A 25,884-nucleotide genomic window follows, 5' to 3' on the forward strand; every position below is an offset into this window, starting at 1 on the left:
GGCCGGCCGCAGCGGGACCAAGGCGACCAAGGCGGCGGTGTCAGCTCGCAAGCCTACCCTCGGCGGACGGTCTTGGGTAGCTGGCTGCCAGGCTCGCCCGGTAGGTTGCGAGTGCCCCGCGCGCACGCGCAAAGTCCTCCGCGTCCCGCGACCCCAGGCCGCACTCTGTGGGCCTCTGAGGGCGGCATGCGGGACTACGACGAGGTGACCGCCTTTCTGGGAGAGTGGGGGCCCTTCCAGCGCCTCATCTTCTTCCTGCTCAGCGCCAGCATCATCCCCAATGGCTTCAACGGCCTGTCCGCCGTGTTCCTCATAGCGACCCCGGAGCACCGCTGCCGGGTGCCGGACGCCGCGAACCTAAGCAGCGCCTGGCGCAACCACAGTGTCCCACTGCGGCTGCAGGACGGCCGCGAGGTGCCCCACAGCTGCCGGCGCTACCGACTCGCCACCATCGCCAACTTCTCGGCGCTCGGGCTGGAGCCGGGGCGCGATGTCGACCTGGGGCAACTGGAGCTGGAGAGCTGCCTGGATGGCTGGGAGTTCAGCCGGGACATCTATCTGTCCACCATTGTGACCGAGGTGGGTGCCGGCCTCTGCTGGGGCTGAGATTGGGGCGCGGAGGAGACTGTCGCGGTCCTTGAACCCGAGCTCCTGTCTCCCAGATGCGCGCTGGACGCTGTCACTCCCCCTCCCCCAACAGTCAACACCCTAGCGATGGAGACCCTCCAGCCAGGTGGCTTGGGAACGTTTCACAAGGTGACCTCCAGTCAGAGTGTGCTCCTCCCTGCAAGAGGTTTTCAGGGTGGTCTCCCATCCTGATGGCCACTTTGCGAGGGTACCAGGAAGGTCCTGGCGGTCCTTGGGCGATACTCTATGGCCCTGAGTCTCCAAGACTTTCTCTAATTGGGGTTGCGGGTGGTGAGTGAGTAGCAGAGCCAGGGCTTGGGCCAGGGGCTATCCCGTTTTTCCTCTAGTCTCTTGGCTTCTTTTTAGAAGAGAGGAAATACTTATCTTTCCTGAACTTTTAAAGTTAAATAAAGCATGTGTGTACAACTGCCTCTTCCCTTTTTCCCCTAGTTACTCCTTCCCCTACCGTCCACAACCCAGAATGACAGTCTGGTCATGCCCTGTAAGTAATCCTTTGCCTTTTCCCATGGTCAGTTGTCAGTCTTTTTTTTTTTTTTTTTTTTTTTTGGAGACAGAGTCTCCCTCTGTCATCAGGCTGGAGTGCAGTCGTGCATTCTCGGCTTACTGCAACCTTCGCCTCCCGGGTTCAAGTGATTCTCCTGCCTTAGCCTCCGAGTAGCTGTGAGCCACCACGCCCAGCTAATTTTTGTGTGTTTAGTAGAGATGGGGTTTCACCATGTTGGCCAGAATGGTGTCAATCTCTTGACCTCGTGATCCACCTCCTTCTGCCTCCCAAAGTGCTGGGATTACAGGTGTGAGCCACCACACCAGGCTGTCAGTTGTCAGTCTTTAAGATCCATTCATCTGAAGATCTGTTCAGGGTGACTTGTTGACCTGGAATGTTTTCTAAGGTATTATGAGGCAAGGCTGTTGGCCAGATTTAGTTAAAGCATACAACCTTAGGTCATAGGGTGTGGGGGAACCTTTCTCATTTCTCAGCTCCTTGAATTTTCCCTCTGGGTGGTTTTGTCTGTCCCCTCTGAACCTGTTGGAGCAGTTGTTGGAGCTGGATGTAGGAACATGATGTTAATGATGGATATGTTTTGTGTCTTTTTCAGACACTGGCACTCTAGCTCCCTGAAGTTTCAGCAGCATTGAGTAAGTAGCCAGTGAATAGCCCTCATTGATAGATAGGCTCACTAAAATGTGCTAATGATGAATTCGCAGGTTAGAGAAGGCTTCCCGGAGGAGGAGGACTCTCAGTGAGCCTAGGGTGTTCAGCTCAGCATAATAGTGAGCTGAAGGTCCCAATGCAACGGCAAGAAACCACCCAGCAGGAGGGCAGAGTTCATAGAGAGGGGAGAGTTCACAGAGAGGGAGAGTGCCACAGGCCCTGGCATGGCTTCAAGCCCTGCTGGATGTTGGTGCTGAGCCTCCCTCCTGGAGCCTCGGAGGGGCTTACAGGGGCTCTGGAGGTCCCAACTGTGTTGCTTCTTGGTGTCGTCACTCTTCAAGGGAGTCTGAGAGCTACCCCTAAAGACTCAAGTGTGTGTGCACGTGTGTGTTTTTTCTATGTTTGGAAATTTGATGTCCCCAGCACCTGGACCTGCTTTCTCCACGTGTATGTAGTGGGAGTGTGACCTGAGCCCCACTGGGATTTCTTAGCTGGTGACATAGCTGCAGTGTCCAGAGGCATTATGACTTGACAAAAGAGGCACTCCCTGGAGATAGCCAGCTATGCTTTCTGGCCTATGAATCCACAGGGAATTGGAACCTTCAGTTGCCACAAATCTTGGGTCCTCGCCTCACAGGTGGGTCTGTTACCTTCCTGGAAGCCAGTGAGTACTATGAAAGCAGAGGCTGTCCCTGAGGTTGCAGGCAGAGGCCACAGAGGGGAACATGATGCAGGAATCCCTACAAATTCTACTTGGGGCTGCCTGAAGAAGAGGGAGGTGGTGAAGTGAGAAGAAGCTCATGGCATCTCTTGGGGTTTTACATTGACCCCTGAGGGACCCCGGCTTACTCTAGTCATTTGTTCCTGCTTTGCTGCCCTCATCCCACATCGGACTGAGTGATGGTGGCATTGATGAACTCCCGAAGGCCAGCCGTGCCAGGGAGTCTGACCTTATCTTGCTGCCAATGTCAGCCTTTTGTTTTTTAATATTTAGACTATTTATTTAGCTGTCTTAGCAGTTTCAAAGCAGTTGTGTGCCCTTTCACCTACTTATATGTTGTCAGTCTTTGTAGGGAGGCCAGATTAATGCTTAGATCTTTGTTTTGGGCTACTGGAATGCTTGACTTGAAGTTCAGAGCTACTTGTTCTCAGGTGAACGGCTACTGCTGGAAGTTGCTGCATCAACATTCTAATGGCTTTTTCTATGGCCTGTTGTCTTTCAACTCAAACCTGCCCTCTGACCACTGCATCTAGTCCCATGCCTGCTAAATGTCTCTAAGCCTGCCCTCTGCCCCAAATCATACATTTGTAAGTACACTGGTATTGCATTACTAGTCATATTTTTTCCACTGAAGACTGCAACCTCAGGTGTCTTGTTTGGATTTTTTTTCTTTGTTCAAGTTAAAGTACATACATGTAGTACCAAACTTTGTGGTGGATTTAGATCTTTGCATCTTCCTCAATTTCTGCCACAATTCTGGATGCAGAGGGAGGTTCTCAGGAAAATTTTTATTGAATGGGTTAATGAATAAGAAATCATCTCTAAAATTTCAGGACTAAAGAAAAATAGTTCATTTCTTAGAAGGGAAACTTGAGGGTGGCTGAAAAGGATTGACTAGAATTTTTTAAAGGAAAGGTGACTCCCCCTGCCCACTGACTGGTGCTTTGACGCCACATGGATGTGGAATGAGGTGTTGGAATTGGCAGAGGGAATCTGCCAGTAATTAACAAATAAATAAATATTGGCAGGGTGTAGTGGCTCACGCCTGTAATCCCAGCACTTTGGGAAGCCAAGGCAGCAGATCACTTGAGATCAAGAGTTCAAGACCAGCCTGGCCAACATGGTGAAACTCCATCTCTACTAAAAATACAAAAATTAGCTGGGTGTGGTGGCACGCACCTGTAATCACAGCTACTTGGGAGGCTGAAGCAGGAGAATCGCTTGAACCCAGGAGATGGATGATGCAGTGAACTGGGTGGCAGAGCAAGACTCCATCTCAAAAGAATAATAATAATATTAATAAATAAAAATGATTTTATGAGGTGAAAGAGTTTTATGCCCCCATGTTTCAGGAATCGTTTGGTGGTCCACGTGGTTCTAGGCTGGCCTCTCCTGTGGCCCCTTACTCATCCCTGGGGTACTGGGGAATTAGCTAACCCATCATGCAGTGCTTCTTGGCCATGGGCTGCCACATCTGGGAACCTGGGTGGTTTCTGAGATTGCCTGGGCTGCCTGCTCTTTGGTTTCACCATAGCTCTGTCCAGCCTGTGGACAGACAGGTTCCTTGAGAAACTTCTGGCTGGGTGTGGTGGCTCATGCCTGTAAACCCAGCACTTTGGGAGGCTGAGGCAGGCGGATCACAAGGTCAGGAGTTAGAGACCAGCCTGGTCAACATGGTGAAACCCCGTCTCTACTAAAAATACAAAAATTAGCCCCACATGGTGGCGGGTGCCTGTAATCCCAGCTACTTGGGAGGGAGACTGAGGCAGGAGAATTGCCTGAACCTGGGAAGCGGAGGTTGCAGTGAGCCAAGATCACGCCATTGCATACCAGCCTGGGTGACAAGAGCAAGACCCTGTCACCAAAAAAAAAAAGAAACTTCCAAGCTGCTCTTCATCGCCTTGCTCTTCACCTGTCTGCTTCTGAGAAGCCCTCGGCCCAGTCCTGGGTGGGACTCCCACTCTCTCCCTATTGTCCTGGACTAGCTTTTCTATCAGCCTTGTGTCGTGTAGAGATAAATCGTCTTAGAAGATGGGAGAGCCCTCACTGTTATTCCCAAAGCTGCCTGGAGGAAAAGCCAGAGCAACCTGGGAACTGGGGCTGGGGCTGGCTCTGGGCAGCAGAGACCCGAGAGACCTGGAGCTTGAGCCTCACTGCTATACCTTTGCTGATTTCTCTCACACACAGACCCTCATCCAGGCTTTTGCAGCTATACAGCAAGGCAGAGAAGCCACCTGTGGGGTCCCGTGGCCCACTATGCACACACATAGTAGACACTTCTGGCTATGATTGGTCAGATTGAGCCACTCTCTAGCTTGCTGAGACCTGTCATCCTGGGTAAAGTTCTGACAGTTGACACAAAGCAGGGGGTCAGGGAGCCAGAAAAAAAAAAAAAAGTGTCAGGCGTGGTGGCTCTTGCCTTTAATCCCAGCACTTTGGGAGGCTGAGGTGGGCGGATAACCTGAGGTCAGTGTTCAAGACTAGCCTGATCAACATGGCAAAACCCCATCTCTACTAAAAATACAAAGTTTAGCCAGGCTGGTGGTGCATGCCTGTAGTCCCAGCCACTCAGGAGGCTGAGGCATGAGAATCACTTGAACCCGGGAGGTGGAGGTTGCAGTAAGCCGAGATTGTGCCACTGCACTTCAGCCTGAGCAACAGAGCAAGACCAAAAAAAGGTATTCTGGAGATTGAAGTTCAGGAGTTCAGGGTTCATCTCGACTTTGGGCAGCCAAGCAAGAACTAAAGTATACCAAGACGTTGAAGGTTGATCCTTTTTATTTATCCATTCATTCACTCACCTATGTACCAAAGAGCTCCTGAGCCTCTCCTCTATAAAGGGGGCACTGCCAGGAGTTGTAGAGGATGTGATAGCAAAGATAGCAAATACCTTTTCTCTTTGCTGTGACAACGCTGGGGCAAGGATTATTTGCATCATTAATTGCAGCAGGAGGCAGGACAAAATGTGTGTAGGAATATAGGAATACATGGCAGTCGGTAACGCGGTGCCTAGCCGCATGTCTGACTGTTGATACGGTCAGGCTAGGTACATCCCCTCAGGGAAGAACTTCTGCCTTAGGGGCACACACCCTATCTTTTTTTTCCCTTCCTGCCAATTCACAGGTAAGAACATTCAGTCCCAGGGAACTATGTCATCTCTCTACTTCTCATAACTGAAAAGCAGTGCCAATTATGTATGAGGCACAGGAGACACAATTCTCCCTCTTTTAAAAAATGTTTAACAGCTTTATTACGGTGTAAATGACATAAAAACTGCATGTAGCTAAAGCATGCAATTTGACATACATGTATCTCTACACCCTTGAAACCATCACCACTAGAAAGGTGCGTTTCTCCCTCAGGAAGAGGGACGAGTCTAGGCCCTTTGCCAGAGTTGCTCCCAGATTGTTTTCAGGTTGGGCCTGCTTTCACAGCTCAGCCAGCTGAAGGGTGACAGCGTTAGGCTCATGACCCAAATCTTAAACTCACACATTCCATTTTAACATTGATAGCTGTGATCATCAGCCAGTACAGCCCATCCCATGTGCCAGGTGGAGGCATCAATACGCTGGTCTATAGCGGCTTTAATCACAGCTCAGGAACCAGGAGCTAAGGAATGCTAGACTCCTTTGTAAACACTTTAAGCAGGGGGTACTTAGCCTGGACTCTATTTGCTTCTCACCCACCTCTTCTAAGGGGGATTCTGGCCAAGTCCTGGAACCCACTGCAGTCCATCTGGTGGTTGACAGGTATGTGGACAGATTGGCAGGCTGGGACCCAATCTATGTTTGCCCTTGTGTTCAGTTTTGAGACCTAGTGCCTTTCCTGATCCTGCTTACAGACCCCCAGTGGCCACTAGGAAAGAAGTGTTAATGCATATTTGCTTTTGGAGGGCCCAAAGCCAGGCCCAGAGAGTTGTCAAAGGCTGTCGTTGGGTGGATGGCAGAGATAACCAAGGAGTTACACACCTGCCTAGACTAAGGACAGGCTGGACCAAGTGGAGAGGGTTGGGGCTAAGGGAGCCTGAGAGATGCTCTGGGGCCTATCTCAAAATGAGCACTACAGTCACCCTGTCCCCTGCAGAGATTGACCTAGTTTTAGGTCGCACCCAACCTTGCCAGCCCAGGAGTCCTTAGAAGCCTGATATTGGGAGACCTGTCCTGGGGTCTGCAACTCCAGAACTCACTACAGAAGCCCATGTGGATTGCTAGTCTAGCTCAGCCATATGGGTCCCCAACCCTCACCTAATGATAGTCCTGTTGAGAAACCACTGCTGACCCTTTGTTTGTGTTTTCATCTTTTCTACTATAAAAGACGTGCTAGCTGGGAAATAGAGCCCATCATACTCAAGAGTGGCAGGAGCCAGGACCTGGCCCCTGAAGCTTGGCCTCACACACAGAGGCTGGCACCCTGTCATCAAATCCCTCAACTTTGTCTCTCCCTCCACTCCCAGTCCTAGATTTAGCAGCCATGTGTGAGTGGGGGCCACTGCAGGGATACTCACCCACCTACCAGAAAGATGGCCTATGGGTGCTGGCCTGTGGAGGTTGGAGGCTGTGGCAGCCTGGGCACTCAGGCTGTGGTGCTCCCATGTTCTTGACTCCTGCTAGTCTGGGCTGCCTCCTGATTAAGGGTTGGATGCTCCAATTCTTCCCTGAGTTGGGGATTGCCACCCTACTCCCAGCCCATCCAGGTCCATGCTTGTTCCAAAGCGGAGAGCCAGCAGCGTGCCTGCTGCGGGAGTTCTCCGTGTCCAGCCTGAGTCTTGCCTGCCAACCCCTCTGAGAGGTGTCCGGAGGCATGGAGAAGCAGGCTTGTTTTTCCTGTCACTGGCCCGGAAGAGATGCTTTGTTCTAGGGAGCCGCATGTCCCCTTGCCTGCGTTGTTGGTGAGGAGCCAGCAGGCTCCATGGAGGGCAGGCCAGCAGCCTGGCGCCAGGGAGGCAAGGGTCTGAGTTCCTAGGAGGGTGGCTGCTCATGTGAGAAGTCTGCAAAGGTTACTACTGAGCACCATCTCTCTGTCTGAAAAACATTTTTCGTTTTTCTGAGAACCACCAAGTATCCTGTTTGGGCTTTCTTCCTGGTTAGGCAGGCGCAGCCTGATCCGAGTGTCTGACTGCTTCCCCGTGTCTTCAGACCTCTTTTTCTGTTCGTGGTAACTGTAGATGGAATCACACATTGGATGCTGGAAACTCAAGAGGTGCAGCCTGTTCCTTACCCCAATCCCTGTTTTACAAATGGGGAAATCAAGGCACAGCATGAGGTGATGCTTATCTGAGATTGGAAGAGTTAATAGTAGAGTGGGAGCTAAAACCCAGTTTCTTACCTCCAAGCTCAGAGCTTTCAGCTATAATTGAGCCTAGTATAGTTGGTGTGCAGCGTCAGGGATTCCAGCTCTAAAGGTCACAAGAAGGACCCGGGGGTCGTTGGCCCAGGGTGGGAACCTGAGCAGAACAGGTCCAGATGGCACACTTGTGCCCTGGCCTTAGTTTCTTGCTGGATGCTTTGGCCTGTAGAGCCCCAGAGCCCTGCTTCCAGAACCACTCCAGTGACGTGCATGCCAATGGCCTGAACCCCACTGAGCGAGGGTGCCCTGCCTCTTCCACAGCCCTGGGCTCTGCTCAGATTTTTAGGAGCAAGCGTAAGAGGCCTTGCCTTCTTCAGGGTCAGCATGTTGATAGAACACTTACTCTCTGCCTGTCTGTCCTCAAAATGGAAGCAAGACAGTGGGGCCCACAATGCTATGAAAAACAGGATGGGGAGGAAGCCTGCTCTCTGCCTTCCTGTCCAGGTAAGCCATCACCTCACTAAATGAGTTCGCACTCAGAGCATGCAGGGATGCAGGATGTTCTGACTTCATTTTCCAGGATGCCTTTGCTTTAAAAACCTTTTAAAAAGAAGGGAATGATACACCCCTTTGTTCATCTTGCAGTGGAACCTGGTGTGTGAGGATGACTGGAAGGCCCCACTCACAATCTCCTTGTTCTTCGTGGGTGTGCTGTTGGGCTCCTTCGTTTCAGGGCAGCTGTCAGACAGGTAAGGTGTCTGTCTCCTACAGCAGCAGGGGACCTCAGCACTGAGTGAGAAGTGTGTGCCTGGCCCTTGATTTCAGTTGGTAGTATTCTTTCAGCCCAGGGCCCTGTATTTTAAAGAAGAGGAAGCTATGTCTATGGTATAGACTCCATGCCTAGTAAAAAGAGCCAACAAATCTGACTCCATAATTCTTGCTAAGTAAAGAAATCTGAGCTATGTAAGCCGAGTGTATCTGATCCGGTTGACTAGGTAATATGCCATGATTCACTTCTGCAGTAACCTGGCTTGCTTCCCCTGGGTCACCGTGACTCTGTCATGCCCCTGAGCATGGGAGAAGTTGACTTCATGCACACATGCACATGTGCTGGATTGTAGATCTCTAGTGGTGCCACGGTGTCTGCCTCTGTTGTCCTAAGAAGACCAGCATTCTATCTGCCAAGTGAGAGGAGCTCTCACCAGCCACTAGTGGTATGACAAGCAGAACTCTTATGTCCACAAGGCTGATGCCCCTTAGCTAAGTGGCCTGTGATTTTGGCATTTACGTTATGACAGGAGGGAGAATACTGTTTTGATCCGTTTCCCATAAGCAGGTTATTTGTGTAATTCTAAAGCTTTTAACTCAAGGAAACATTAATGGCTTAGAGAATCCCAAACCCCTCGAAATTATATGCACAATGTTAGAGACTACATGTGAGCATTTTTTTGGAGAGAGGTCCATAGCTTTCATGAAGTTCTCACAGGGGTCCATTATGTTGTGACTTCTTTCCCTGGAGCTTCAGGGTCTGTCACAGAAGACTGTGAAGAGAGTAGCAGCCTTCAGCAAATCCTTGGCCACATGGCACATGTGAGAACACCCTACAGATTGGTGGGTTACCCAGTGGACAGGAGTCCCAGCATCTTCCCTGGTTTTTAATTCCTGACCTCAAGCAATCCTCCCTCCATAACCTCCCAAAGTGCTGGGATTACAGGTGTGAGACACCGTGCCCAGCCAGATATTTTGTTCTTGTTGTGTTTCTTGTTGTTGTTGTTGTTGTTTGAAACAGAGTTTCACTCTTGTTGCCCAGGCTGGAGTGCAATGGTACGATCTCGGCTCACCACAACCTCTGCCTCTTGGGTTCAAGAGATTCTCCTGCCTCAGCCCCCCGAGTTGCTGGGATTACAGGCATGTACCACCACGCCCAGCTAATTTTGTATTTTTGATGGAGACGGGGTTTCTCCATTTTGGTCAGGCTGGTCTCGAACTCCCACTCAGGTGATCCACCCGCTTTGGCCTCCCAAAGTGCTGGGATTACAGGCGTGAGCCACTGCACCTGCCCAGCCAGATATTTTTTTAAAAAACAGGCTAACCTGTTTATTATTCCTAGTTTACAGATGGAGAAAGTGAAACAGAGGGATTAAATAACTTGCCCAAGATTTCACAGCTGGTAAGTGGCAGAGTTAGGATTTGGACCCAGATAGTCTTGCTCTTCTATTTTGTATGGACTACTGTTCTAGGTCCCTCCTGTCCTAGAACTTGCTTTCTAGCAAGGTGGAATGTATTAAACAACCAAGTGAGGAAGTCGTTGTTGTCCCTGGTCGTGGTAAGTGATAAAGAGAAGTAAGTGCAGGGTGCCACAGGAGTGTCTAACAGAGGAGGTCGGGGCGGCATCCCTGAGAAGGTGAAGCATGAGCTGAGAGTTGAAAGATGAGTCGAAAGTAGCCAGCTGAGGGGTAGAGAGGAGAAAGAACATCCGGGCAGGGAGAACAGCACGTACTAAAGCAGGGGCTCAGGAAGAGGCATGGCAGCAGGACAAAGTCCGTACAATAGAGGTGCAGAGAGTGGTGTCAAGATGAAGGGGAGAGGCATGCAGAGCCCTGAGCAGATGAGCAACCAGGGCTTAGTGGATCACAGTTAGGACTTTGGGCTTCAGCCATAGAGCAGGAGTGGGCTACTGAGATTTTTTAAAGCAATAGTGTGACAATCAGATTTGTACTTTTTTTTTTTTTTTAAAGATGCTTTGACAACCTTGTGGAGAAAGAATTGAAGGGAAGCAAAAGGTGTTGCAGAGAGACCAATTAAAAGGTTGTCACAGTAGTTCATGCCAGAGATGATGGTGGCATGGGCTAGTATGATGGTGGTAGAAATGGAGGGAAGTGGTAAGAGGTAAAATCAACAGGACTTGCCAATGGGCTGGATGTCGTAATTGAGGGAAGAAAGCTTTCTGGCCTGGGTAACTGGATGAATGAAGGTACACTTCTCTAAGACAGAGAATGCTGGAAAAGAACCACGTTCATAGATGTTGAGTTCAATTTGTGTGCACTAAATTTGGGGTGACTATGAGGCCCCTAAGTGGAGAAGTAGAGTGTGCAGCTGGCTATGCGGATATGGTACTGCATGAGAGGTTTTGGCTGCAGAAACACATGTAGGAATTGTCAGCATATAGAACCCTCAGCAGAGCCCCAGATGGGGATGAGGTTGCCTGGGGAGAGGGGAGCGGGGAGGGTAGAGGGGAACTGGGGGAGGATTGTGCTGTGCTTAGAGGCCTCCCGAGTGGACATGGGAGATTCCTTCTCACGGAGCTAAGTGACAGCTGAGGCTCAGAGGAATGTCCTTGATGTGAAAAAGAGAGTGCCCAAGTTCAGAGTAGAAATGCAGTGTATTTTTCTGGGTCAACTGTGTCATGGGTCAGCTTAAGAACCTGCTCACCATGTGACACAATGATTACCTGAGGAAAGCATTTAAGTTCCAAAAGGTCTATTCCCAGGGAAACTGGAAATAAAATTCATGAGTACGTTTAGGACCACTTTAGTCTACAGAAGGGCTAATATAGTGTTTTTCAAACCTTTCTAAATATTCTGGCAACAGAACTTTCATTAAAGTAGGATCATTTAAGTCTAGTAAATGAAATATACCCTAAATGGCTAAAAGTATGACTGTTCTGCCTGCAGCCCCTGCCTTCAACTCCCAATGCCCTGCCTCAAGCCTGTCTGTGCCCCCTTGGAAGGCCCAGTACCCTGTGGGATGGACAGCTTCTGAGTGCATTATTTCTGAGTAAACCAGTTCTAAAACCTAAGCTAAATAGATTACCTGAAAGCAATCAATTCATGCCCTAACTCGTCTAGGACGTCAATGTAACTTTTTATATAGTATAAAGGTTTCACCATCTTTCTGGCATATGAATACGTCTGAAATTCAAGAGCAATTAAAGTACTCCTGGGTTGTCAGAGCCCTTTATGTGACACTACTGAGTCATCTTTATGCGTGTGACTTGTAAGAGATGCGCAACTCTGGGAAGAAGTAGACTGCTGTATCCTGTTTCCAGGTATGTGTGTGTTTGCCATTTTGTTGACAGACTTTAAAAGCAAACATTTCTGATCCCAACCCTGAACTGCCAAGGACTGGTGCTATGTAAAAGGTTCTCTGGATCTGTCTCTTCCCTACCATCCCAGGGAGCTCTTAGGAAGGGAAAGGGCATAGAGATTATACCAGCCTGCCTTGTGGTTAGGAACCACCCCTTGGTTGGCATATAGAACACTCTTATTAAAAAAACAATGCAGGGGAAAGTAGAGTCTACTTCCAGGCGAGGGTTTCTCGACCCTATTAACATTTTGAGCCAAATAATTTTGTTGTAGGGTATTTTCCTGGGCATTTTAGAATATTTAACAACATACCTGGCCTCTACTCATTAGATGCCAGTAGTACCCCAAAGTGATGGGAAAAAAAACAACAGAAAAAAAACTCTTACATTGAGGAAAAACACCAAACTCTTCCACATAGTTGCAAGACCTTGTGCAATTTGCCTCCTAGCCACCACTGTAGTCTTGAATTGCACGCCTGATGCCAACCACACTGGCTCCTCATGTTCACCATGCCCCCTGCAGCCACGGGGGTGTGTGGTCTTCTCAGAGTCTGAAACATTCCCCACACACCCCAACCCACCCCCTGTGGCCTTCTTTAACCATGCCAGCTAATTTAGCATCCCTAGTTCCTTGTGACTTTCGTTTATAACGTCTACCAGAAATTGGGGGAAAAAAGGTGTTACTATAGGATTAATGTTGGTCTTCCCCACTATACTGTGAATATCATTGAGGGCTTGATCCCTACACCTTAAATCCCCCATTGTCAACTACTTTTTCCCATCTCAGTGCCCCATGATCAAGGCGACCCTCCCTGAATGTGCAGTTCCCCAACCCTTACCCCCAGTCCAGGGTAACTTCCTTCCTTCTGCCTCTCATGAACCTGCATGCCAGTCCTTCAGTGCACTTGACTCGGTGTATAATTGTATATTCAGTAGGGTGGTGTTAGATTAAAATGTGGTTAATGTATGTTTCACCAGTTATACTATGACACTCCTTAAGGGCAGAAACAGCATCTTTTTTATTTATTGATATCCAAAGTGCCCTCTATAATGGATGCTCAATAAACATTGAATGAAAGTGAGTGTCAGCCAGTACTGGCCAGACTCAAACTGAATCCAGTGCTTCCCACTAGCTTGACTTTTTCCTTCTTTGTGGCACTCTCTTTAAAATAAACCAAAATAAACCCAACTTTAAAAACTTTTAAAAATGAGCACAGATACAGAAAACCACACAGAAAAAATATGCAGCTTAATGAATTTTTTCAGAGAAATAACCTTATGACCACTTCCAAGTCAAGCAGTTGAACTTGCTGTCCACTGAGAAGCCCTGTCCATGTGCCCCATCCCAATTACAGCATCCTCTCTCTCTCCCCATTAAGTAACTGCTAGCCTGACTCCTGTAATAATCACTTCCTTGTGAGTTTTTTTTAGTTTTATTATCGAAATATGCATCTTGACACAAGTTTGGTGTTGCCCACTTAACATATTTGATGTCTTTTAGTCTACTTAATCCATGGATTCTCCTTCTATGCCTTACTGATTATCTATGAAGAAACAGCTGTTCCACCTATAGAATTTCACAGTCTGGATTTTGTTGATTGTACACTCAGGATGCAGTTCAGCACATTCCTCTATGCTCTGCATTTCCTCAAAATTGCCAGTTGGATCCAGAGACTTGAGATTCAGGTTCTGATTCAGGTTCAGTCCTTTTGGCAAGACCATAGGAAGCATGCAATGCCCGACTGTCTCTTCATGACGTTAACAGTCATTAGTAGGCTGGGCGCAGTGGCTCAAGTCTATAATCCCAGCACTTTGGGAGGCCGAGATGGGCGGATCACGAGGTCAGGAGATCGAGAACATCCTGGCTAACACGGTGAAACCCCGTCTCTACTAAAAAATCAAAAAAAAAAACTAGCCGGGCGAGGTGGCGGGCGCCTGTAGTCCCAGCTACTCGGGAGGCTGAGGCAGGAGATTGGCCTAAACCCAGGAGGCGGAGCTTGCAGTGAGCTGAGATCACTCCACTGCACTCCCTCCTGGGCGACAGAGTGAGACTCTGTCTCAAAAAAAAAAAAAAAAAACAGTCATTAGTATATAATGCATATATCTATTAATCCATTGGGGGCTATACATGGTATTATTCTAATTTTATTACCTTTTCATTTAAAAGTTAGAATACTTTTATACATAATACTACCTCTTATCTATTATTGGTTGCTGTTCACATAGTTTACAAAGGAAAATCAGGACAAATGCTTCTTTCTCCTTATTTGCCAGTTTTCATTTATAATGAATTGTTTCTCTGTCATTCTCCAAAGTTGGCAGATTCTTTTTTTAAAAAAAATATCATTATGAATGTATGGATTAAATAATTGATGTGTTTCAGTCTCTTGCAATCATTATCATAATTGTAGCATTGCTTTTTAGGCAACCCTGGTGCCCAGGCTATACATTTGTCCTGGGGAGTGGGGAGGGAGAGAAACAGCATGAGCACCATGAGACCGAGACTGTCCCTAGCAGCCGGTATCCTGACAACACTGTTCACACCTGCTCCCTGGATGGATCTTGGGAAAGCCCCACTTGGTGGAGCCCATTCCTGCTGCCCTTTTCCAGCTGGTTCTCTGTCACTCTCCTTTTCTTCCCAGGTTTGGCCGGAAGAATGTGCTGTTCGTGACCATGGGCATGCAGACAGGCTTCAGCTTCCTGCAGGTCTTCTCAAAAAACTTTGAGATGTTTGTCGTGCTGTTTGTCCTTGTAGGCATGGGCCAGATCTCCAACTACGTGGCAGCATTTGTCCTGGGTATGGTCATCAGGTTGGAGTTGAGTACTTGATCCTGTATTTCACCAACATCCCATCACCCACCTTTCTGGAGACAGCTGTGATGTCCCTCAAGGGGGACAGAGTTTTTAACAAAACCAGCCAGAGCTTCCTGGTGAACCGTACTTACAGGCAGGGAAACTGAGCCAGACATGTGACCAGCCTGGGGTCCCCAGTAGCACAATGGCCTGACTTCTGATTTCCAGTTCTTTTCTGGCCTCTGGGCTGTGGCTCCATGGTCTTAGTACTTGACGGCCAATTTACTAGGACTCACCAGAGATCCTCCATTTACAAAAAGGGCATGCCACTGCACAGGGCTGAGCCAGCCCAGGAAAGAGGGCAGCATGGTTGGAGGAGGAGGGGCTGTGACTGGCAAGCTCGCCAAGGTAGAGAACCCCTTGTCTGCAGAGCACTGTGGCTGGTGATATCTATGGACAAGAATAAATTGATAGGAATGGGCTTTCGTCACCTTCAGGGTTTTAATTCAGAGTGCACACTGCAGGGCTTTGTCTCAAATGTGCCAGCCTGTTGTCACTGAGAAGCTGTGGGCCAGCCTGTGTTTGGAGGAACCTGACTCTAGCTGATAAGGCCTTTGAGTTCCTTGGGTTGTATTGTTGAAAGGATTGTTTTTTCTTTTCATATTTAATAATCTCTTTCCTGAGGCTTAAGTCAGCATGTGCTGACTTAGTAATGACTTCACTTTTAATAAATTCTTCCTCATGTGAGGATTAAAGGGGGCCTACCATGGCATCTTTAGCATGTGGCTTCAGAACACGGTGAAATTTTCAAGAGAGAACTGTTGCTAGGGGGCCTGAGAGGCTACAGGGATGCAGCCCCAGGAGATGGTCAGATAGGAGGGGTTCAGAATGCCATCCGCTCCCTAGCGCCAGGAACTTAGAGACAGTTCTGGCTGTTTTCTTATCTGCGTATTCACACAGATACCATAAAAAATTAATAAAGAAGTAATCCAAATTAAACTGCTAACTCGACCTCCCTTGTTTTGAACAGGGACAGAAATTCTTGGCAAGTCAGTTCGTATAATATTTTCTACGTTAGGAGTGTGCATATTTTATGCATTTGGCTACATGGTGCTGCCACTGTTTGCTTACTTCATCCGAGACTGGCGAATACTGCTGGTGGCACTGACGATGCCGGGGGTGCTGTGCGTGGCACTCTGGTGGTGAGTGTGACCCTGTGCCCCGTGTGCCCACTGGCAGGATGATTTCTGTCTGGCCTTCACTAGAGGGCAGCAACAACCCATGAATCCCTATTTTGTCTCCTCGAGACAGGAAGCATAGATGATTTATAAATTATTTCAGAATGTTTTCTCCACACTCAAAGAGCCAAAACAAAACAGAATCCCATGACGGCAACAGACTTGCTCTCAGTTCTGTGCTGGGTTGCCCCAAGTGCAGGGAGAAGTAGCAGTAGCTATGAGAAGATGGGGTCCAGCATGACCTGGAGGAAGTTTCCAAGCCTCAGGGCAGGACAGTGTAGGCCCTAGTTCTGGCTGTGTGCTGCTGAAGCCTCATGCCACAGGCACTGTCACCAAAAGCAAGAGTCCTCAGGGTAGCCACGTGGAGGAAGCCAGGCTCCTTCTGCACCACCAAGGTAGAGGAGTTGAACAGGCAGAGAAGAGGCCATTCCCGACCAAGAGGGGAACACAGCAGAGGAGCTAAGGTGGGAATCACCCCTTGCAGGTGGAGAAGGTGAGATCACCAGCCCACGTGGAGCAGAGAGCATTTCAGGGCATAGTGGGAGAGTAAGCCACACATCATGGGGCCCAGTCATGACCAAGGGCAGGGGGCGGCTACCTGGTCCCAGCAAGATGGAAAATAATATCCATAGAGCACCTTGATAAGCATGCTAATTTTTTTTTCTTTTTTCTTTTCTTTTCTTTCTTCTTTTTCGAGACAAAGTCTCTGTCTGTCTCCCAGGCTGGAGTGCAGTGGCGTGATTTCCACTTACTGCAACCTCCGCCTCCCCAGTTCAAGCGATTCTCATGTCTCAGCCTCCCGAGTAGCTGGGACTACAGGTGCCTGCCACCACACCTGGATCATGTTTTTGTATTTTTTTGTAGAGACAGGTTTCACCATGTTGGCCAGGCTAGTCTCAAAACTCCTAGCCTCAAATGATCCACCCGCCTCTAAAATGCTTGGATTATAGGAGTGAACCACTGCACCTGGCCAAACATGCTATTTTAGGTGGAGTATCTGACAAGTCTGTTGGATAAATCAAGGGTAGGGTGAGGAGAGAAGAGAAGCTAAGAGGCTAGGGCAGAAGCTTCTGTTGGTGTCAGGGACAGGGAGGAGAGTGTAGCAGGGCCTGGGCTGGCCTAGACACGCACAGAAGCCCAGCTTCCGGAGCCCGTCTTGCACCCATCTCCTCAGCCCAGCAGGTGGCACCACTGCTCTTCAGAAATGGAGGTGGCCAGCCGGCATTGGGATGCTGTCAGGGGGTATAAGGCTCTCACATTTTCGTGCAGTGTGGTGTACACTAAAGCTCATCCACCCCAGGTTATTGCTGCCTGTGGATCAGCTCTTTGCTTCTGGCTTGTGAACACCAAACATTTCACAAGCTCTGGTTCTGCAACCTCATTCCCTCCTATGGCTGTGCTCTGCCTGGTCTGTGGGTCTACTGTTGGCAGGGAGGCCTCACTGAGATCACACTTTGTACTGCCAGGTTCATCCCTGAGTCCCCCCGATGGCTCATCTCTCAGGGACGATTTGAAGAGGCAGAGGTGATCATCCGCAAGGCTGCCAAAGCCAATGGAATTGTTGTGCCTTCCACCATCTTTGACCCAAGTGAGGTAAGCACCACGTGGGCGCGGGTGAGAGGAACAGACTGACTGTGATTTGAGGGCAGCAGCACCCAGCCCTGAACTCCTCCCTGCTCACAGCAACCCAGCCCTCTCTCTGCTCAAGCCCCAGCTGCCCACCCCCCAAGCCCCTCCATCCCTCCCACCCCCAAGCGGGCCCTGTTAACATTCAGAAGTTGAGGAATAGGTTACAGCTGCCTCACTCTTTTCACCACGGGTTTTAGATTTTCATTCTTTACTTCCTTCCTTTCTAGGCAATCATATATTTTAACCATTACTTCTAATAATAAACACTCTTTTTTTGTAATAGGCCTTTCATAAAGTCAGCATTTGGGGAAATCATTGTTTCTTATACCTCAGGTGGCTTGTCATCTTACAAAGATAACTCTGAATGTAAAATGTAAAGCACAGATAGATTTGGAGTTAGAAGTATTCCATCTCTTGAGTATTAGCAATTATTCATTAAAAATAATTTTTTAAAAAAAGTGTTTAGTCTCTTTCTGCCATCCAATGGTTAATTATTGCATATTGTCTTGGAGTCAGGTCCTTTTTGATGTCCACCTCTTCCCCCTACCCCACCCTCCCTGCAACCCTGTTCTCACACACCATGAGTCATTTCTTGGCTCTGCCTGGTTCCTGGTTCTTGCTTTTCCTTCCCGTTCCCTCTACTACCATCTCTGTAGCAGGCAGTTTTCCTTGGTCTCGTGACTATGAGGAGAGGTTAGAAGCTGTAAATGCTCCCTGGTGTGGTTCTGGAATGTGTCTGTGGTCTAACTGGAAGATGAGGGGTTGGCTGTGGGAACAGCCACAAGCAGCCATGCTAAAGTGTGAGAGGCAGGCATGGTTGGCCTTGGGAAAGAGGGAACAGTTATTGTAGACAGCGGAAGCCAATGGCCACTGCCAGCCCTGCAGACTTCTCAGTGAGTGGTGGCCCAGCAGCCACTGCCAGCATGCACCAGAAAGGGGTCCTGTGCGCAAAGGTCAGGGAGGAGTGTGGCAGAGGGCTTTTAAGTTAGGTGGCTTTGGGGGTTTTTAAGTGAGGGGTCAATCTGGGTGAATGCATAAGCCCCCCTGGCATCTTTGAGGAAATGAGGCTATTTCAGGGGATCCTTTCAATACAAAGTTGACCTTTGGTTGAACTTCTAACTGGAAAAACAAGCTCCAAACCTGGGTTTGCTTAAGAAAGCAACATCAATGTGTTTAGACGTGTGGTTTATTAATGGCCTTGGCTGTGCTGAATTTCATAGGAAGTCACTCTGGGTGAAGCTCAGGTCAATTTTCCTGTTTTTCTATTTGAATTCTTTTTCCCTGGAAGCAGACCAGTAACTACATGGTATAAGGACTCGAAACATTAACTTTTTAAAAATATCAGACCAATAAACCACACAGCCAGGTTCTCTCTCTGACCCAGAGGGCAGGGAGCCAGGCTTGGGGAGGAATACTTAGAGGCCTCCTTGGAATGTGGCCACCGACAGGAAGATGTGGGGGTGCAGTGAGGAAGCGGTCAGCCTGGGCCTCTGTCTTCCTGTACCCTTGAGGGACTGGTCACCTACTTTTCCTCATTTTCATTCACTCTGATTTGTTACTGACAAAGCCTAGGGAAGTTTTCACAGCCTAAAACAGTCCTTACTGTTCTTAGAAACATAACACTCCCCAACTCTGAGATGCAGACAGCTAAGACGCCAGGGATTCAAGTATGTTATTGTGTGCTCTGAGTCGCTGACCACCTCTTCTTCCCATACCCTTATCATGTTGTTCCTGCAGTTACAAGACCTAAGTTCCAAGAAGCAGCAGTCCCACAACATTCTGGATCTGCTTCGAACCTGGAATATCCGGATGGTCACCATCATGTCCATAATGCTGTGGTATGTAAAAGAGACCTGCCTGAGGCTTCCAAAGCTTCTTGAAGTGGCCATTGGGCCTGTTGTTTACAGGCATGCCTCGGACCAAAATTGAAGGCCTGTGTCATCAGAGAGTTAAAAGGATATGTCTTGTGTTAGATTGAAGAAATGGGCATGTCACAATTCTTAATGGGATGGAACCTCAGAGAAGGAGAATGAAAACAATTGTGGAGGCTATTTTGGGAAATATGGACTCTTTTTTGGGGAATCTCTCCAGATCTTAAATGAATCCTTGCCCAATTTGGGTCATTTAGTTTCTGTCTCCTACCCAGTCACAGACAGTGGCTGAGGAGGTCAGGTAGGGCTTTTAAGAAGGATCTGAGTGAAGACACCATGTCCTGTAGGCTGCAGAGGCTGCCAGTTACTTTCTGGAAATGTGGAAGTAGGACGTGCTCCTCCTGGGATGTCCATAAACGGTCCTGGAGTCAGGGCTATAGCCTAGACGTCCTCACCAGGTTCCCACTCGAGGCATTTCACAAAGTGTGTCAGAAAAGGATTTGTGAATTACCAGGGAGAGGAAACATGTCCAAGTGCACCTGGCTAGCTTTTGCTCAGTGGCCGAACCCTAGGATTCTAGGCGACTTCTGGAGCCTGGTGGGTGAACATTGAGAAGATGGGCGAGGAGAGCAGACTTCATCTCAGAGTCCTTATTACTAGTCTCATCCAGCTTTGAGGCAGTCAGCCACTGTGCCTACTGAGGGGTGCTGTGAGTCATCCGCTTCCAAGGAATGGCCCAGGATCCCTCCAGGCATTTCACCATTCCCTGAGTTGGCCTCAAGACAGGAGCAGCATGTAGCCCGCACCACATGCCAGCCTGTGATGAGTCACCTACTTTTGTGTTCACCCAGGCTGTCCTCCCTGCTCTGGATTTCCTGGGGACTCATGCCCATACTCTTTTTATTGCACCAGCTGTGTGTTCCACCTGCAGATGAGTCAAAGCAGTCTAATCCATAAAGTGTGGATCATAAACAGAGAGAATGCCTACTGGGGATGCCCAGGTCAGGGGCACTGCAGGGCATAGAGATGAGAGGCAGTGTGGCCTCTCCATTGGGAGCCACCTCTCTGCTCCACAAGTACCATGGGGCTGGTGTTAGCTGCCTCTGACCAGCCTCTTCCTGACTGGTCACCACAGGTAGTGTGTGGGGGTCTCTCTCCAAGTGTTTGACCTAATGTTGTTCCTTTTGTTATCTTATCCCTGCAATCCTATCACATCTCACTTGATGTCTGCCTCCTGACTCATTCTCTAGCTCATTCTGCAGTTGCTGGATTTGTGGAGGTTCATCTTAGGATTTTTAAAGCTGAAAGGCAGGTTGGAATTGTTCTTTTCAATGAAGTAAATCTACCTGAATTTTACAAGCTTTTTTGCTGGGACACTGTCTGTATGAAAGGCTGAGAGTGCACTGGTGTGGGGTTTACACTGTACCACTTGGGCTGGGGAAAGTTATCTTTTGATCTATGAAGACACAGGGTTACAGTTACTGCTGCCTTACTAGTCTCTGCTTAAAGATGGTTTGGAATTTACTGAAATAATTGCATCGTAAAAGTTGTACAGGTTGGGAGAGATATAGATACTGCTTTTCCAGCTTTCTTCTGCACTCTGTTTCAGGATGACCATATCAGTGGGCTATTTCGGGCTTTCCCTTGATACTCCTAACTTGCATGGGGACATCTATGTGAACTGCTTCCTTTCAGCGGTGGTTGAAGTCCCAGCATACGTGTTGGCCTGGCTGCTGCTGCAGTATTTGCCCCGGCGCTATTCCATGGCCACCGCCCTCTTCCTGGGTGGCAGTGTCCTTCTCTTCGTGCAACTGGTACCCCCAGGTAGGGACCATGTGCATCTATGGTTTGGGGTCTTCTCTGAGTGTCTTATTTCTACCAGGCTGTCTCAATTAATAAAGAGAATAAAATCAAGCCCATCACAGCTCCCTTGCATGTGTACATTCTTGGCCTAAAAATCAATAGAAAGTGTCTTCTGAGACTAGAACACTTATGGCCTGGGCTTTGAGGGAGTGGGAAAAAGCAGCCATTGGGGCTGTTGGTTAATTTTATACTCTGTACCCAAGTTAATGTGCTCATACTGTTTTCCACTCCAGAAGAAGGAGGAAGAAAGAGCTATCCCGTTACTTTCTTTCCTGGCCCTGTCTTCTTTATTTATTCAACAAATAGCTCTGGCATGCCTACCACGGGCTGGGCACTGTTCTCGGTGATAACGATACACAAGAAAGCAAACCAGGCAGATCCCCAGGCCCTCATGGAACATACATCCTAGTTGAGAAGACAGACAACAAACAATTAAATAAAATGCTTAATACAGTTCAGACTGCGTTACCTTCTAGGAATACAAATGAAGGACAATGCCGAGTTCGTTTACATAGTCACTGATAGTGTCCCTGAACAGGGGGCAGTTCATCTGAAATGTATATAAAGTGACAGAAAGCCCTGAAAAAGTCTAGGAGAACATTTTAGGAAGAAGAAATGGCAAAGGCAGTGACCCTGAGCAGGGGATGAGCCTGGCATGTTTGAGGAGGAGGGAGAAGGGGAGGGGCCAGACCACTGAGAGGGCCTTACAGGCCCTTAGCAGGAGTTTATTTCTGAAACTATCTTGGCATCCCACAGATGGGTGGGAGGTAGCCATTTACAATAATTTATAGAGTCTTCAGTGTACCTGTAGATTTGGGAGCCTCTGATGGTCACTTTTGGGCCCATCAGGCTGGGAACACTGCACAGGAACAGCTCCCCATGGGATGTGGCAGGAGGAGCCCAGAACCAACGTAGAGGCTCACAGCTGAGCTCAGAGTGACCTTCAGGTCACATATAGCTCGCCCATCAGCACAGCATGGAGAGATTAGAAGATCAACTTGAGATTCTGATGGCCTATGGGTTTTTTGAGGTCTGAATGGGAGGAAAGCATGAAATGAGTTAGAACTGAATTCTCCATTCATCTAAACATCATGAGTTAATTCCATAGTGCCTGCAGTGTGAGGTCCGGGGGTGACAGCTAATCCCTGACAGACATGTCTTTAATGACTTCTGGACTGGGAAGCAGGTTGATTGGACTATTGAGGAGCTTACTCTGGTGGTCTCCAGGCTGAGGAAAGCGCATGTCCTTATAGCTGCAGTCCCCAGCCTCCTTTCAGCAATCAACTTGGAGGGAAGTCTTGGCTATAGCTCCTTCCCCCACAATAGGAAGTGATAGAAACTGACTCCCCAAAAAATTGGGGAGCAAGTATGTTTGTTTTGCTCTCAATAGCTGTGTGCCGTGGGTTGGTACCTACTCCTACCCTCTATCCTTTGCTCCTCCAGACTTGTATTATTTGGCTACAGTCCTGGTGATGGTGGGCAAGTTTGGAGTCACGGCTGCCTTTTCCATGGTCTACGTGTACACAGCTGAGCTGTATCCCACAGTGGTGAGAAACATGGGTGTGGGAGTCAGCTCCACAGCGTCCCGCCTGGGCAGCATCCTGTCTCCCTACTTCGTTTACCTTGGTAAGTCCCATGGGCCGAGGGCACACTAGAGCAGCGGGATGGAAGTACTAACTGGCTTGAATTTGAGCTGGAGGTCGCATGTTAACAGGAAAACAAGCTCATACAGCACATGGACTCCATCCAGTACTGGATCTTTGACCAGGGAGGGTTCTTGTCCCAGTGCACTGGCCCTCACTTTCAAATGAATAACAACCTATAGACTACCTAAAAATTGATGAGAAAATTAGAGGGTTTGTTTCTGTTTTAGCCATCCCAGGCCTTCCATCAGAGACTACAATTCCTTTATCCTAAGAACCTACAGAGTGGTTTAAGGAGCCAGTGTACTTAGCTGGATAAATTTCTTGGAATCAGAGTTTAAAAGGAACATGAGGGAAAAGATGTCCATGCAAGAGGTCTGATGAACTGAAAATTATAACCTAGAGCACTATAGAGTGATTTTTTCCTGTGTGAAGATCCACCCCATGCCATTTTATGTAGCAGGTCTCCAGTTTTCTCTTCTCAGAATTATGTCTTCATAGCACCTGTAGTTTCCCTGCACATCCCTAGCCAGTACCTCTTTAGGGAGGGTGACACCCACCTGAGAGTACCCAGAGTGCTTTGTGAACATGGTATGTAGATCTCAAAGCAAGCAAAGCAGCCTGCCTAATCTGAAGGCAGATCACATGGGCTGGGATACATCTGCAGAGGTGGAAGAGTTATTTCCGTCCCTGGACAAGTATCTCGGGTTCCTTGGAAACCCAACCTTGGGAAATAATAACTAGCATGGCCCAGAAATAGAAATAATCAGCATAGCCCAGTCTTCTCCTGCAACCATCCCTTTTTACTCCTCCCCTGAATGGTGGAACACTGCTGGGCTCTGGGCATGCCTGTGCCAGCTCTGGGTTCTGAAACCTGTCTAGGTGCCAGATTCTAATATGACTGCTCAGACTGTGGGAGATGTGAGACCAAGAAGGAAGGTGATCCCCTTCCAGAGTCCTGGGAGCATAAAGGGGTAGAGAGAGACCAAGTCTAACTGCAGCCCTGGGCCTGAGGCTCTGTCTGCTTTGCCATAGGTGCTTATGACCGCTTCCTGCCCTACATTCTCATGGGAAGTCTGACCATCCTGACAGCCATCCTCACCTTGTTTCTCCCAGAGAGCTTCGGTACCCCACTCCCGGACACCATTGACCAGATGCTAAGAGTCAAAGGGTAAGAAGACGTCCTCCCTCAGTGCTGATGCACTGGGTCTGGGTCTGGCCAGGTCTCAGGCACCCCTCACAATAGAGCCACTCGCAAACTCCCTCTCACAGACACCATGGACTAGTTTAGCCATTAAAGGGTTGTAAATGGCAAGGTGCTTACTTATAGTCCATCCTCTCTGGTCTCTTCCTGTGTGGACATGTCACTATGTACATCTCCATGGCAGTAGCCGCGCTGGATAGTGCAGAGGCTAGAAGACACATTTCAGAATCTGCTGCAGGATTTTCTTCCTAGGGAAGATATCCTCAGTTCTTGTTTGTTTGGAGACTAGGAGGCATCTTTTTAAAATGTGTTACTGACATATTTTTGCTTGTTTTTATAGAATGAAACACAGAAAAACTCCAAGTCACACAAGGATGTTAAAAGATGGTCAAGAAAGGCCCACAATCCTTAAAAGCACAGCCTTCTAACATAGCTTCCAGTAAGGGAGAAACTGAAAAGGAAAGACCGTCTTGCCAGAAATGGCCAGCTTGTGCAGACTCCGAGTCCTTCAGTGACAAAGGCCTTTGCTGTTTATCCTCTTGATCTGTGTCTGACTTGCTCATGGATGGGCACCCACACTCAGAGGCTACATATGGTCCTAGAGCACCACCTTCCTCTAGGGACACTGTGGCTATCTATAGACAACTTCATCTAAGTCCTATTACAATGATGGAGTCAGCACCTCCGAAGAAGTTAATTTTTCACTAGAACCAGTGAGATCTGGAGGAATGTGAGAAGCATATGCTAAATTTACATTTTAATTTTAGACTACTTGAAAAGGCCCCTATAAGGCTAGAGGTCTAAGTCCCCTGCCCCTTTTCCCACTCCCCTCTAATGGTGAACTTTAGAGGAAAAGGAAGTAATTGTACAAGGAGTTTGATTCTTACCTTTTCTCAGTTACAGAGGACATTAACTGGATCATTGCTTCCCCAGGGCAGGAGAGCGCAGGGCTAGGGAAAGCGAAAGGTAATGAAGATGGAGCAGAATGAGCAGATGCGGATCACCGGCAAGTGCATTGATGTGTGAGCTCTTAGACCACTCAGCATGATGACTGAGTAGACTTGTTTACATCTGATCAAAGCACTGGGCTTGTCCAGGCTCATAATAAATGCACCATTGAATCTACTATTCTTGTTTTCCACTGCTGTGGAAACCTCCTTGCTACTATAGTGTCTTATATATGGTTTAAAGGAAGTTTATCAGGAGAGAGAGATGAGCAACCTTGTCTTTTCTCTCAAAGCTGTAACGTGGGTTTTATTGTTTATTTGTTTGTTGTTGTATCCTTTTCTCCTTAAGTTATTTGCCCTTCAGAATACACTTGGGAAAGGCTGGTTCCTTAGCCTGCTGGTTTGTGTCTTTTTTTTTAAACACAGAATCACTCTGGCAATTGTCTGCAGCTGCCACTGGTGCACTGCCTTACCAGCCCTAGCCTCTAGCACTTCTCTAAGTGCCAAAACAGTGTCATTGTGTGTGTTCCTTTTTTGATACTTAATCATGGGAGGATATTACAAAAAAGAAATTTAAATTGTGTTCACGGTCTTTCAGAGTAGCTCACTTTAGTCCTGTAACTTTATTGGGAGATATTTTGTGTTCAGTGTAATTGTCTTCTCTTTGCTGATTATGTTACCATGGTACTCCTAAAGCATATGCTTCACCTGGTTAAAAAAGAACAAACATGTTTTTGTGAAAGCTACTGAAGTGCCTTAGGAAATGAGAAAGTTTTAATAAATAAAATGATTTTTTAAATAACA

At 48.1% G+C, this 25,884-nt stretch overlaps 1 protein-coding gene across 2 annotated transcripts; it reads left to right on the forward strand.

Annotated features, from left to right (window-relative positions):
• The first annotated feature begins 6 nt into the window (after positions 1 to 6).
• On the forward strand, positions 7 to 25,884 carry SLC22A5 (solute carrier family 22 (organic cation/carnitine transporter), member 5). Of its 2 annotated transcripts, XM_011951062.1 has the most exons (11): positions 7 to 579; positions 8,241 to 8,312; positions 8,454 to 8,557; positions 14,535 to 14,689; positions 15,716 to 15,887; positions 17,390 to 17,516; positions 19,290 to 19,390; positions 21,033 to 21,247; positions 22,730 to 22,912; positions 23,965 to 24,100; positions 24,474 to 25,884. In XM_011951062.1, exons 1-11 carry the CDS (start codon positions 187 to 189, stop codon positions 24,559 to 24,561), a joined length of 1,746 nt encoding a protein of 581 aa, XP_011806452.1. In that variant the 5' UTR covers positions 7 to 186; the 3' UTR covers positions 24,562 to 25,884. The 2 variants fall into 2 exon arrangements, with proteins under 2 accessions (XP_011806452.1, XP_011806453.1); XM_011951063.1 differs by lacking the exon at positions 8,241 to 8,312.

The sequence above is a fragment of the Colobus angolensis genome, unplaced genomic scaffold (assembly GCF_000951035.1).
Source record: "Colobus angolensis palliatus isolate OR3802 unplaced genomic scaffold, Cang.pa_1.0 Scaffold314, whole genome shotgun sequence".
NCBI lineage: Eukaryota > Metazoa > Chordata > Mammalia > Primates > Cercopithecidae > Colobus > Colobus angolensis.